We start from the raw sequence: 15123 nt of genomic DNA on the forward strand, positions 1-15123 counted from the left end.
CAGCATTGCATCCTGTATTTCTCCAATGTAGAAGGTTTTCTTCTCTGCAGTCCTTTTTAATTTTTTAAATTATTTTAATTTTAATTTATTTCATTTCATTTCATTTAGTTTCATTTCTTTGCCCCATTCTGTTGCACTGTCAGCTATTTGGAGAACAGTAGTGTAATCTGCTTTTGTTACACTGGCCTTACTGCAGAGTTATCCCCTGCTACCCGAGGGGTAAGCTAAACAGGTTCCAGTGGCACTTGCTACTTGATAACTGCAGAGGCTTAAGTAACGGTTTTAGACAAGAAGGAAAGAGAAGTCTCCTTGAATGCTAAATAGCTCTGTGTGGTTCGCCACCCACCCACTCTGCTGAAACATGGTCCATTAACTCGGTATGGCTGATGCAATTCGAAAAGGGGCACCAGTTCATAAAGCAGCCTGCGTCTGCCAACAATAACTTCACAGATGCTGGGGAGAAAAAAAGTGGCACAACATGATGTTATGCAGGAGTACTTCTAATTCACTCTGAAAAACGTCTGATACTTAGCCGTGAGTTTAAGGAGCAGATATCTTCTGAGGTGAATAATTTTGAACATGATACAAATGAAGGCCAATGTACAAAGTTTTTAAAAGTTTGATTTCCTCTCTTTGGATTTGTGGACCATTTATGTGAGACACAATAAGAGTAAATAAATGAATAATGTTATGGATAAACAGTACATCTACCAGGATGCAACTATCCATATTTATGTCTGCATTAAGACCAGAATATTTATTAAATTGTGAAAGGGTCATAGCAGTATTTCCAGTACATGTGCAGAAAAATCCTCTCGATAAAAAAACATATTTCCAGAGCGCAAAAGAAGGACTAGCATAACAAATATTTGTGGGAAGGAGTGGGTCAAAGAAGATGAAAGGGGGAGGCAATAACTGCTGATCATGAGATAGCCTTTTGGGGAGGACTTTAGCTGTATTCCTTTGCCGAGTTTACATGGCCAGCTCTAGAAATGCATATTGGGAAAAAACAACTCCTTTAGTGGGGCATTCAGTGATAATTTTTAGCTGGCTCCAAGCAACCAAGAAGAGCCAAAGTATTATTGATTTATTGGGGTGAAAGAAGAGAAGATACGTTAAAGGTATTGTCTAGAATTTGGGATGAATTAGATTCTTTGTTCTGCATAGATTTTATAAAGGATTTTGCAGAAATCACTTCCACTACAGTATCTCATTGGAGGTTTGATTCAAAGACAGAAAAGAGTTGCTGAAGCTAAGGATCACCTGAGCCAAGTAATAAGGCATAAAAAGGAATTGAGCAGATTGGAATGAAGTGTTATCACCTGAAAATGTCTTGATATTTACAGCTTTCTCTACTCCATAAGGTATTGTGGGTTTTATTTCGTTTTTCTATCTCTTGGTTTATACCTTTTCATTTTCTTCATTCTTATGAAGCGAGTTCAAGAAAGAAATAATAGGATTATCTCTGATGTGACAAGACAGTAAAATCCACAGAGCTGACAGCCAGCACCGTTCTTGCTCCACCAAAGGGATTTCTGACATTAGGAAGTACGGCAGTGCTAGACAGAAGAAAAACAGTGCTTAAATAACTTTGTTTGGAAATAAAACCTTCAGGAAGAGCTTTGTGAAGATATTTTTCCTTACAGGCTTTTTTGCAAACACTTTAAACAAGTGGCAGTTGAGATGGGAAGTGTAGAAATGGCAAAGCTAAGGTTCTAGCTGTAAGATTTATTGCACTGGATCAGAGTATTTGCCTGCAGAACCTAGGCTGAATGAAGCTGTGCTGAGGAAGTAGGATGGATGAGAGGGTTTCAGACCTTTTAAGCTGACCACTAAATCCTTCCCATAACAGAACAAGACTCTGTCTTTTTACAAGTCATAGAGATAATTAGCTAAATCCCATTGAGTACGAGGTATGAGGGGTGGTTCACAGGATGTGTTTGGGGTCAGCCTTAAATTATCCACCATGGACTGACCTCAGGTTTGCTGCCCTGCATAAAAAGCTATCACTGCCTTGTCTTCGCTAGGATTTTGCTATGCTAACTATATCAGTGCATAGCAAAGTTTTATTATCATTTTTGAAAATGGAAAAACAGCTAATGGAATTAGGAAGGCAGAAGTTACATACTACATTTTATTCATGTTTCCCCCATGTATTCATCTCTTTCACAGTGGACCAAAATTCTCTTCCTTTTAGCAAATTCACTAATTTGGAACTTGGTTCCTCTTTGTCAACTTATTTTTTGACTTTTCATAACGTTGAATATTTAAAGACAGACAATTTTGTTTAGTTAAAGGGAATACTAGGGAGAAGGGGATTTAGTTGTTCTGGGTTTTGGGGGGTTGTCATGTACCACTCAGCTTACTGAGTTACCATATTTTGACTGATGCATAACAGACCATGTGTCTGCCTTAAGCTTGTGCAAAAGCGAGGCAAAAATTCTATAGCTTAAAGTTCAGGGAAGAATGTTTGAAAGAGTACATTTTACCACACAGTTGCATTAGGCCATCAACAGGCATGAATTTGGGTGACCATGGCCAACTGTCTCAGTAACTCTGTGTACTGATGCCAATCACAAAGAGATCTCTCAAAGAAATGAACTAAACCCCATTATCCTTCCTATCTTTATGACTGAAACATACTTTAGTAAGACAAAAATACTAAAATAATACTAAAACAATTAAGTAAATTTTCCTTTGAAAATCTGTACCACTTTGCCATAAGGGATCTACTTTTTCTGTCTCTCCACTTCTCATACAAAAGTATTTATTACAAAAAGTGATTCAGGTAGAATATGGATACAATTAGTCACTGAAAATGCCAGACTCCATTGTTATAGATAGTATCACGGTGGCTTTGAATATCAGAAACCTTGTCATTTTCTGTCGAGTCTGAACTAACAACTAACAAACTGAAATGTTTGAGGAATGAAACCATGTCATACAAACGGTAATTACATTTGACCTATTCTGTGACTTTTGTTTTGATGTGTGGGTGAAGGAAAAAAACAGTCTTATTTCCCTGTGAAGGTAACATGCTTCATGTGCAACGTGAGCTGACACGCTGCAGAAATACAGCATCAGAGGTACCGATCTGCTCTAGAAGGAAGTTGTAAAGAGAAACAGGAAAACATATGCAATGAACAATTAGAATATTTTTACTGCTGTCGAGTATTAAAAAAATCATAAATGAAAGAAGTCAATTCTAGTGTTTACATAAATGGCAACTTTAGAAAACACAAAGTGCTATGAGAAAGAGCAGCCCTTATTATTTGCTGAAGGCTGCATAAAATGCCACCTTGACCAGTTGCATACCAAAGCCCCTAATGCAAAAAGCATATAACATATACAAAAAGTACATGTTTATTACCTAGCCAGTGGGTATTAGGAATTAACGACATGTTTAATCCAGCTAAATACCCTTCCACTGCCTGATAACTCCATTGACACCATTGTCATCACTGAGGAGAATGAGATTTAACTGTTGGACTGATGACTGGGGTTTGATGTCCCAGCAGCTGTAGCAAAAACTCCTTGGGGCTGGGTCTGAATACTGGTTTGGAGCTCTGCTCCTCTTCCTCATAGGTCAGAAGAAGAGATGAGACTTGAAATTTATTAAATTCAGAAAGATTTTGGCCACAGAGTGATCATTCCCTTCAGTTTTGATCCAATTGTGTTGACCTCTTAGTGTTCCACCCTAATTTTTTTCATGTTTCAAGTTTGAATAAGTCCTAAAACAGAGAACATGACTTTATATCTAGCCTATCCTAGTAAACTGAAGATGAATGGGAACATTTTCTGGCACTGAGACTGACTGGCATGATGTAGCCTTTGACTGTCGTAGCGAACCTACTTTCCCAGAAAACTAGCTTTGTATCAAGGGTAATTGGTGCAGAATAAAACAGGGTAGTAGTCAGGAGGAAGTCCAGCTCTAGTCAGGAGCTGTATTTCTGTAAACACGCAGTCTGCAGAAAATTATCCCCCTTCAGCTGTTACTTACCAGGAACAGTGCCCCTGCTGATGCATATGGGCTGTTATCAGCTCCAACACAAACAGGGTTAACAATAAACTTCAGACTTACTCACTGGTTAAGTAATTCTATGGCTGAATTCCCATTGGCTTAATTAGAACTGGGATTTGTTTTTCTGGGTTTTAGTTTAAGTAAAAAATAACCAGTACTGGCAGTACTAATACAAAATTACCAAGGATTGATTAAAATGACAAAAGTAAAAGGGTTTAGGAGATTTCCAATGGAATTCAGGTACACTGTTTTTTGTAGACAACTTTTTGAGGAAAATTCAAAGCCAAGAAATTATTGAAAATTATCAAATATAGAAACTGGCCAAACAAATACTAATTAACAAAAGCTGCATATTCTCTGGCAAACTTCTGCTATGGAAACATTTTAAGAAAAAACAAATACAGCAAGTGTTACACTGCCAGTCACTCTGAACACAGCATCAGACTCCAATCTGTTACACACTCAGAAGTCTCATTCACACGCATCACCAGCATTTTCAGTGAAATTATTCAGGATTGATATTTCTGTAATCTGAGTCTTTTTTTGTTACCTTGTTTGGTAAAACATATGTGGTGTTTTGCTTCATTCAGCTGACTGCATGTTCCCTCTCAGCCAGTGTTGACTCATTCCTTGTATCTCCCAATCTATTTTGAAGACAGCTGCTATCAACACAGTAAGATGATCGAACATCTCCTGTCGGTTATCATGTTGTGAATTTGTTGTCTGCTTGGGGTAGTGAAAGGATAATGAATAAATTAAAAACTCACTATCCCATGGTCTGTCATCAGCAGATAACTAAGGAATAATAGAGCAAAAGATAATTCCTATATTTTCATGTAATCCATCACAGCAGAGTTGGCCTTGTCTATGCAATCCTCTACGATTTCTTTCCTTTCCTTTGGCATTCAGCCTGTTTTAACAAAGCTACAAGCAAAGTTTTGCCACGTGGTACAAGAAATGTGCGCCTTTTGGACTGAATTCAAGCTGTCATTGCCCAATGACCTCCCCTTTATTTCTGTGGGTATCTGCAGCAGAGGTGACTTCTCTGTAGCTGTGTTCAACTATGGATTTTCATCTGTGGTTAGGGGGTTTTAATTGACCGGAGACATACATGTCTTGTTATATCTGGGCTATGGTTGTGCTTTTCCCCAGCCCGAACAGATGCTGTTTGCTGTTGGAGCAGCAGTGCAACCAAGAAGCCTGGTATTTTGTAGCCTAATGAAGTCATCGTTCCAAGCCTCCCAAGGCTATTTGGAAGGCAGCTGGGATAAACTGTAAGTGGCACAAGCCAAGGCACTCTATTATATTGCTTTAAGATGCAGCTTGGTGTAGCCTGCTGTTTGGCTGAACGCTTTCTGACATTTGTTATTCATATATGGGCAATGCTTGCCAGCCTTATCTTCCCAAAGAAAAATGTGGCAAGTCTTTGTGTTTTCAACTTTGCTGCACTAACTTGATGCCAGATTTTCCTGTGGCAATTATCTAACTGTCCAGCATCTTTCTGGTCAGAAAATAACAAAGAAAAAGACTCAGAAGAGGAAATGGGACAAGTTAATCTGGAAGGAAATATTGGCATCTCACACAGTTTATAGCTTGTGGCAGGATTTCAGTATGACACTGGCATGGAAATCCAGTGACCTTATTAAGATTATTATAGGATTTCTCTCCTGCTCTTTAATGCTCTCCTGTCTACAGTCTGCTTCATGGCAATGTGGTACTCAGCACTTTTGACCAGTCTACCGTCAGGTGGGCCTCCAGAGTTGTGTTGGCCTCTTTAGTTGCTATTGCTGCTTCATGACTTAGGCAGCTGGAATAGGGTGAATATCATCAGAAGGGGCTTTTTATAAAAAAACAACCTTCTCCACTGAAAACAGTGATTTTCTTTTTTTTTTTTCTTTTTCTGTAGGAGCATAGTAGCACTGGCAGTAAAGCTTCTCTGGTATCAGATGGCATTTGTGGACCAAACATGAAAGAAAGATCATACTCCAGACAGGCAGAGAAATCAGACTCCAGACTTTCCAAGAAATTGAGCTTTTGCTTTTCTCACCACTAAGTGCTCTGATATTTCTGAAGGCATGTAATGGAATTATACCCCTCTCCTTTTATGTAAACACTGATTTGTGATTAAATCTGGGATGGGATTTATTACTTTATTAGTTTCTGAAGGTCATCATACTGTAGTGATAGTAGAAACTCAGAAGAAACACAGCTGAGAGGTAGTGATGGAGGCAGCATGGCATAAATTACTTTTTCTTGCAAACAAAAAAAATTGATCCAGTGTTCCAGAGAATGCTTTAAAGAAATATTCTGCAGTGAAGCAGGCTATTGCATATTGTTTTCAAAATCCTTGTCTCCAAAGTGCAATGTAATTGCACTGTTTCTTTTGCTAAGACATTCTTCACTTAAAGCAGTGTATTTCATTGAAACAACTACTATGGAATTCTGCATTGAAAGAATTTACTTTGGGATGTGGACTTTTAGGTTGTTCAAAGACACGATGTGAATTCACATTATTTTTAGCTGGAGATGGGCACTATACCTACCATTGTGTTATGAAATTATTCCCCTTAATTCTTCAACAGCAAATAAAACAAATCAGCAATCTCTCTGGAGATGTATTTAGAAAATAGTGTGTATGATAGTCTTTCATCTGAGGGCTGCAGTTCACATTCTGCTCTTCACTGCATGCAGTGCAATTATTCCAGATTCATGCCAGTCTAAATAAGACCAGATTTTGGAATGGGATGGAGAGGATTTCTAAATAGGAAAGTTGTTTTTTGGAAAGGGTTTGTTGGGTTTTTTTGTTTGGTTTGGGTTTTTTTTTTTTTTCCATTTAGCAGGGAAAGTAAAACAAAATCTATTGGCTGGAAACAGAATGTAGCCAGACTTGAAGTAAGGCATTGATTTCTAGTGGTGACAATGACAGAGCACTAGAAACCAAATTATTAAAGGATATAGAAAATTTTCTCAGATGTTCTGTTTGCAATTCAAGATTAGATGTGAACCTGCAATGGTAGGAGTAATGTGGTTTCTTACAACTGCTATAAAAACAACACTTTAATATATGAATTCTCAGCTGAACAGCTTTGTTTTCTGTTTGAGACTAGCTTATTATACTATTTTCTCTTGCCCTGAAAATCCATATATGCCTTATCAATGAGATTGTGTTTGTTTCAAAAGAGAAAGATCAAACTGTGCTAGAATGGTATGTAACTATTATTTATGAATGTAAAGTTAATCCTTTAAAACAACAGAGAGAGAGATAAAGATTATCATTCAAGAGTTTGTGTGTAGGCACACCTGGTTTTCAGAAAAATGCACTGAAAACATAGCTGTAAGTATTTCAGAGAAAAAAAAATCCAATTTTCAGTCATATCACAGAATTTTTTTAATACTGTTCAAAAAGTACCTGACTCTACATAAACACCAACTATAACATGATGTAGACAATCGAGAAACAAGCAAATGTATTTGTCAATGCTAAAATAAATTACATTTGTACAAGTAGAAAGCAAAACCAAAGCTGATAAAAATGTTAAATTTTATGAAAAATCATTTCCAGTTCACATCAAAATAACTTTACATTCTCTATTTTTTAATAGTATAAGCAGCAACAACATAAAAAAGAACAAACGCTCACAGAATGTTTGAAACCAGTTGTTCATAAGTTATTAGCAAATTAAAAAAATAATTACAAGCACTTGTAGCCCACACAAATCTTTTAGAATTGGCACCGTCTCTCTAAAACATCTATATTCTATATAGATTTCTAATTACAAATACCACCAGCAGCTGCCATATAATCCTATTAGTACATGTAATATACATAGTATATTTGTTCCCATTTGGCAGATTGGAGTGACTTAATGATTATTGTTTGTTTGTACTGTCATTACTCAGATGAGACAAAACCAGCCATATACACCAATTCATCACCTAGATGAATTTTTTACTTACCTTTATGCTTCACTGGTCTGTATCTTTTTTCCTTTTCACAGTATAAAATTGTAAGTGACAATTGCAGAGATTTGAACAGAGGGTATAATAATAAACCATAGCAAAAAAAGTGAATTCAGATAATTCAACTGAAGTGTTTAATACGTGCAGTGCACACTGAAATGGGTAGCAGATGAATAATTTTCTTGTTCATGGAGAGTATTGACTTCCTTTTATGAGATTCATGAAACTACCAGAAAACTGTGACCTGTTTCTTATTTTTAGACATGTTCTTTCACATCCCTTAACACATTTAGTCAAAGTGTGATTTTCCCATTGGGATACATGCTAGATTAGCAATGATAAAGATGAATGGTGGGAAGGTACTATTCACCAAGCCTAGGAAGTTGCTTCAAGAATGAACCTAATAAAATGCATCTGCTGTTTGGCTCAAAAGAAAGTGGGAAGAACATCCTGTCATTATCATTCTCTGCTGAAGCAAATAGCCAAGATCTAGACTTGGTTGGCCACTATCAAACTTTGATTTTCTTTACATGGATATTAATCTGGAGTGATTCCATTGACCTCAACAGGTTAAGGGCTAATGCGAGTAAAGGACTTCAGTACTTAAAAGTTATGCAGTGTAATCCCTATTTTTTATACTCTTTGGCTCTAGTGTGGAGGCCCGCACCCTTTGTTAAACTTCTAACCTTACTGTGTAGTTTGTGAGAAGTTAGGTGCCCAGGAAAGCAATGCAACAAGGAAAGAGATGTCTGCGATTACTCAAGCCAGTATGGAAATGTAATGCACAGAAAATACTGATTTTCCACTGGGACCCATTTCTGGACATGGCTATAATTTTTGTTTCAAAGATGGATGGCCTTTGTAAAAGATGGCTGGAGGAAAATGAAATGAGTCCCTTTTTTCTGCAGTCTCAGAGAAGTGGGAACCATAAGTTTAATTCCTTCACCTATCCAAGAAGACTCAGACTCTCCTTTTCCACGGAGGAGTCTGAGAACTCCAGGTGGAAGACAAGATGGTTGCAGACACAGAGTAAGGAAGGGCATGCCCTCCCCTCCTGTCACTAAAGCACTTTTCAGGGAAGTCTTTAAGGTTTTTTTAAGCCAATACATAGCACAGAAAAAACTTTGTCTCCACTTCTTTGTAGTTAAAATACTCACCTGGTTCCTGCTCCTGAGATTTTTAAAGTATTTTATATTAAATGGTCACATACTATCCCTAATTATATCAAGTGTATGTCCTATCATGATGCGGAGTAGCTGTTTCTTTTCTGCTCTGGGAGTCTTGAATTTGTTTCTATCTTGTGAAGTTACCTTAGTGAGATGAACAGAGGGTGCCCCAACACAGGGTCATTAGAGCACTTTCCAGCCAGGAAGAAGATTTCAATAATTGCTGGCAATGGTGAGTCTGAATTTAGGTCTCTCGCCTTTCTGCCTGGCTGCTCTAACCTCAAGGCTATTATAATAAACAGCAGCATAACCAGACCCACAGCCATAAAACAAAGGATGATTTCTACTCTATTTTGTAGGGTGCATGATCCTGTTGGCCTATGTGCTGTGCACTCCATGTACTCACTCATGGGATATACAGGGATTTAACCTAGGAACAGCTGTTTTCTGGATCCCTGATGTGTTTCAGCATGAGTTAGGTGCAAAGAATGCTTAGATGTGTCAAGATCAGGGTGGTTCTGAGCATACGCAGACATACAATGCTAGATGCCTGAGGAAGGTGGCAGTAGAATAGTGGTATTAAATTCTGCTGAAAACCTTACTTTAGGCACCAAAGTCCTTTTTTGGGTCAGCCCTGACACTGTTCTCCAATACAATAAAAAAGTCATGGTCACATTATTAATCCTGAGCATAGTGCTCTGATTTCCCTAAGGACCTGACATTTTTTGTATACTGTCTGTTGCTGTCATGTTTTTGACTCTTGCCTCATAAATGATGTATTAAGCAGAATAGCAAAGTTGCACACTTTCCTCTACAGAATTTACACCCACAGTTATGCATCTTTCAGTCTGGTCTTGATCTCTCTAAAGAAAACATCCTCAGGTGAACTCTGCTATCATCCAGAGTCTGAATCATGGATTGGCCTTCCCATTTACTCTCTTTGGAGATATTATTCTTCCAGTTCTGATTACAAAGTTTTCCTTTTGCAAACACAGCAACTGAGTAAACATCCAAGAAAGCTAACATTTTTTTTTTCTTTTAAAACTTTTAACAGTTAATTTTTAATTAGCATTTAACTTTTAATTGGCTTTTGTAGGTGGAAATCAATGGAAGAAGCCAGCACCTTGTGATCAACCAGGCTCCCATGAAACATCAGCAAGTGCTTTGTGGACCATGGTCTAAAAATCTCTGGTCTAAGGTATCATCTGTATGAGTCTAGGCACCAAATGTTCAGATAGAAGTACAAGGAAGCACATCTCCAAAGTCATGCAATTATTCTTCAGAGCCAATGAAAAAATACAGTTCTTCTTCTGTATTGCTAACACTTCTTCCCAACTGGTCTGCCAGAGTGATTCACTTTATTTCAAAAGCACAGATTCCAGAGGTGGTTACACCTTCACTTTTCAGGGTTGGCCTCAAGCATAAAAGAAACAAGTGAATTTCCGAGGTCCCTGTGGTCAAGAATGACAATAGTTTCAACTCCTTTAATTCCCTTTCTGGCAGCAGTACTAAATTGAAAGGCAATTTCAAGCCATTCAGTTGGTACTTACACATTCTTTACTTAGATTGGAAAGTGTTCATGACTGTAACCTTTGCTTTTATGTCTGAAAAACCCTGTGTTTATATCTTAATGTCCTAAACAGAGACTAGCATACAAACAGCATAATGAAATCATAATGTCTGTTGTTCATAATTTTCTTTTTTCTTGTGTCAAACGCACAGTTCTATCATCAAAGGACTTTCCAGTCTTGCAAATCTCCCACTGGGCTCCTTTGAATTACCACTACAATCATTAAATAATTGTTATCTTCTTCCCCAAAAAACCTTTCCTCCCTTTGTTGAAATCCAAACATATCACAAGGTGACATTGGTACATTCCAGCCTGTACAATTAAAATGGGTTCTGCCATCTTTAAATGCCACTAAGGCTGAACTATCTTTCATTAAAGATAGACTGACAACAGGGAGGTAAAATCTCAGCAGGGTCCATCCTTGGTTCCTTGTGCAATTAAAATTTCTACTGTGGCTAATGGAGATACAAAAAATGCATGACTCCTCCCAAAGTGAGAGTGAGCAAAAGCATTTAAAATTTGGGTTGTGTAACATTAGGGTTTTAGCCTCTGAAAATGTGTATTCAGGTGTTAGATTGAGGGTTTTGCATGCGTGTGTGTGTGCACGCGCACACACGTGCATACATATATCATCTTGGCAATATATATGAAAGTTGACCAGAAGCTCTGAGCAATAGCTATGGCCAGGATTGTACAGAATTGCAATTTGGGTGTAGAAGAGGTATATTTATGCTGAGTCATGATTTGACAGTTTCTATTTCTCACTCCTTTGTACTAATTTTATTTTTAAGAAGAGATTTTTATGTCTGTATAATCCTTATTTCCACTGTTGATTAGTTCATAGTGCTGTGAAGCCCACAGATTTTAGCAGGAATAAGTTAATATTAAGTGTCCACCAACATACAAAAAGACTACAGAAATGGGAACCTAAAAGGCTAGGTAAAGATCAAGGTGGAGAATGTTCTAGTAAGGACATTGGTCAACAACTTAAAGAGTAAGAGAACAGATAGTGATAGAATCACTTTGAAATTCACAGTAACTATCTTAGTACTCTCTGTATATATCAAAACAATATTGCACTGATGGGAAACATATATTATCATATAAGTCTTCCATGAACAATGTTTAAGTGGTCTAGACTGCCTAAATGAGAATGTTTGTGTCACAGACTGATTGGATATGCCCTTCCCTTAAATGTGGGTTGTTACCTGTGAAAGAAGATGCTTTCTCCTAAAGACGTGGGCAGCTAGGGAATGATAAGACATGCTAATACTGAGAACCAGGAGGGCAAAACCAAGCTCTGGTCTGGAAACCATACAGCTGCACAGAACTGAGTCTGTGTTAATCAGTCATGTGAGGAGGCAATAACTACATATAAGAAACAAGGACCTACAGTCGTGACTTGGTGTATCTACCCGCCTTCTGGAGCAGAGCTGTTTTGTTACCTGCCGGTTCATGCTATAGGCATAGTTAGTAAGCGACTGTACCTGGCAAAATAAGCATGCCCACAGATTGCTGTTGGATAACACTGCCTTGTGCAGGATGTACAGAGTCACTAGAGTATCTCTGTGAGATGTTAGCCTGGATTCAGTCATTTATTACTTTTTTTTTAATGTTGTTGAGCAGCAAATTGGGGTGCAGCACATAATGGTAAAACTAGCTTCCCAAAGGAATAGAAAATGCTGAAGTATGTGAATGTGCTTTCATCTTTTTTTTTTGTTTGATCAAATATTTATTATTTCGGACATGGGGAAGAAAAAGGGGGTATGAATTTTGATTTGAAAATATTTGTTATCTTTGAAGAAATAAGATCTAAAGGTTTTGAAAATGAAACATAGCAGCCTTATTTCAAGGCTCCCTTCCATGATGCTGTCTTCTATATAAGGCTACATCAACTCAACTTTGAATTGAAGTACATCACTCACCACCTCATACTACCCTTAAATAAAATAAAGCAAACCCATAAAAGTTTGGCACCTGAGGACAGCTATGTCATGAAGGAGAGAGCCAATACAGTGTGCGTTTAGGGCCTGACTTACAAGTTCTATGTAACTACACCTATCAAAAATTATTTAGCTTCTATTCAAACTTTAAAACTCTTCCCTGCCTGTATTAAAAAAGTGCTGTGACAGTATGAAGTGCACTAAACTGTACTACCTTGATATAGGAAAAAAATATGAGGAATCCCCTTGCTTCTTCTGTGAGTTGCTAAGAAACAAAGAAAGACTGTTGGTTCATATCTCATTAGGTCTTCTCTGTTTTAACCTTTACTCTGTATTGCTTTGAAAGTGTTTTTTTCTTTTTTTTTTTTTTTGTCACAGTTCATAGCTGCAAGGCATCAGCAGCTAAATAAAGTTAAAATTGTTGCTTATTAAAGAGTAGCTAAATCACCTCTAAGTAGATTTTGACACAGGGTTTTTTTTTCCCTATATATGAATTATGATTATGACAACCTTTCCACTGACAGTTAGCATTCATCATAATCCAGACTGGTCTCCTAGAATTCTGTCACTCAAAGTATGGAGAAAATCCTTAGGGTGTTTACCTGTTCCTTACAAGCAAAGACTATGGGAGCCCAAATAAGTATTTTAACTGGTAATGTTAGCATAAGAACGTCCATAAAAATGTGTTAATTTCAGGAGGGAGTGCAGCTATAATATAGCTTGGTAGTGCTGCTAGAAAGAGAATATTCACCTCAACAACTTGCCCTGATAAGGGAATTACAAAACAGTACTCCAGAAAATATTTTTTGCTACTTCATTATTAGTTGGCAACATGGTGAAATAGTCAGGAAATCTTCCTTGGGTTTTGTTGCTGTAAAGGAGAATCCAATGTTAACAAATCAAATTTTTGATACTGATAGAAGAGAATTTCATAAACAAATGTGTAGGTTGAGAAGTCACTTGTAAAGCCCTCCATATTGCAGTCACTCACTGCAAAGCCTCAGCTTAGTGTTATCCACGTGTAACGTATCACGGACACAATATGCTTCAGCAAAAAGTTTGGTAGTTATTGAACATACATTACTGCTTTTTGAGATCTTCATAGAAAAAAAAAAAGAAAGAAAGCTTGACAGCTTGGTCCCAGATTTGAGTCTGTTAGAAAATGTACATTCAATGTTTGGTCTTCTATTCTTGATAAAAGATCAAGGTTCACTTCTGGGTAAGGAATCAGAGTAAACAAACAAACCATTGTACAGTTGTTTACAATCTAGTTTCCCCCCTGCCCCGTATATTGTACACACGGTTCATTGTAATACTAAAGCAAAGCACTTGGTATGTAACTGATTTAACAGACTCCTTATAAGCCCTCAAAAATAGATTCAGTGTTTCTGAAAAGCCCATGTTTTTTTAAGGCCACGATAATCTGCCAAGAGTCATTTTGTCTTTAAAACAGCATAATTAATCTGATGTTTCCCCTTCTCAAGTAATTCCTCTTCTTCTTCTCCGTTTCTCACAAGATGACCCAATGCCTCTCACTCTATCTGCGTACACACTGGAGATCTTGAAGGCTTGGCTGTCCCCTCACTACTTGTTTGTAGTCGTTGAGATCCAACGTTGTCTTGAACTACATTCACAGAGAAGAAGAACTTTGAGTATAATCTCTGATGAGGAGCGTGTCATACTTTGGGGAGGACGGGATACAGAGAGCTGATTCAGAAACTGGGGAGCTGGGAGATGCACTTCCAGAATCAATGGAGTCTCTAAAAGGAGAAGGAGGAGTTAAAGCTACCAACTCCTCAAGGTCTTGCTTGGCTGATGGGGTCTCTGAAGTGCCTTCTTTGACGCTGCCATTTGAAGGTTTCCTAGCTGACTGCGAAGCGCCATTGACTTCAATGGCAGGAAGTGGTTGGATCTCTGCAAACGTGGTCATTGTTGTAGGGAGCTGGATTTCCCGTGGGATCAGGTATGAAGAGCAGAGAGGAGTAGCCACCATTGTCCCTGGAGTGGCTGTTGAAAGCATCATAGAGTTCAGCTCACTGATGTTGGCTGTAAAGCGAGTAACCACGCTACTGATCTGCTCCATGAGGGACCCTTGAGAGGAGCTACTTCGCTGAGGAGGCTCTGACTGGAAGGTAGGGGCATCATCTTCTGTTCGGCTAACGGAGGCAGTTCTGTGGCTCAAGGTGCTGATAGGCGAGGGAGTCTGCGGTCGGTACTGAGCTGGGTATTGCTCTTCTGCTTCTGAAACATCATAAAGCGTTTTGGCACTGGCCTCAGGAAATGTAGCGCTGCTACTATGTCGGCTACTATCTGTGCTTTTAGAAAAAGGCTTGATCACTGCAGTTTGATTTGGATTCTCTTTTTTGTTGATGTGGATTGACAGCCGCTGCCAAAGGTGTGCTCCTCTGCTGCTTTTCTCATTCTGGGCCCAGGAAACTGATTTCCCATTAGAGCTGTAAACAG

General features: G+C 38.1%; 1 protein-coding gene across 3 annotated transcripts in view; it reads right to left on the minus strand.

Annotated features, from left to right (window-relative positions):
• Positions 1-14290: 14290 nt before the first annotated feature.
• GRM5 (glutamate metabotropic receptor 5) overlaps positions 14291-15123 on the minus strand; it is a gene marked incomplete at both ends in the record, with an annotated part of 269004 nt that continues 268171 nt past the window's right edge. For all 3 annotated transcript variants that reach the window (XM_082337805.1, XM_082337804.1, XM_082337803.1), the window contains one exon: positions 14291-15113. In XM_082337805.1, coding sequence (XP_082193931.1) covers positions 14291-15113 — 823 coding nt within the window. The remainder of the gene's footprint in view (positions 15114-15123) is intronic.

Source organism: Platalea leucorodia (genome assembly GCF_965183815.1).
Source record: "Platalea leucorodia genome assembly, chromosome: 2".
NCBI classification, from domain to species: Eukaryota; Metazoa; Chordata; class Aves; order Pelecaniformes; family Threskiornithidae; genus Platalea; species Platalea leucorodia.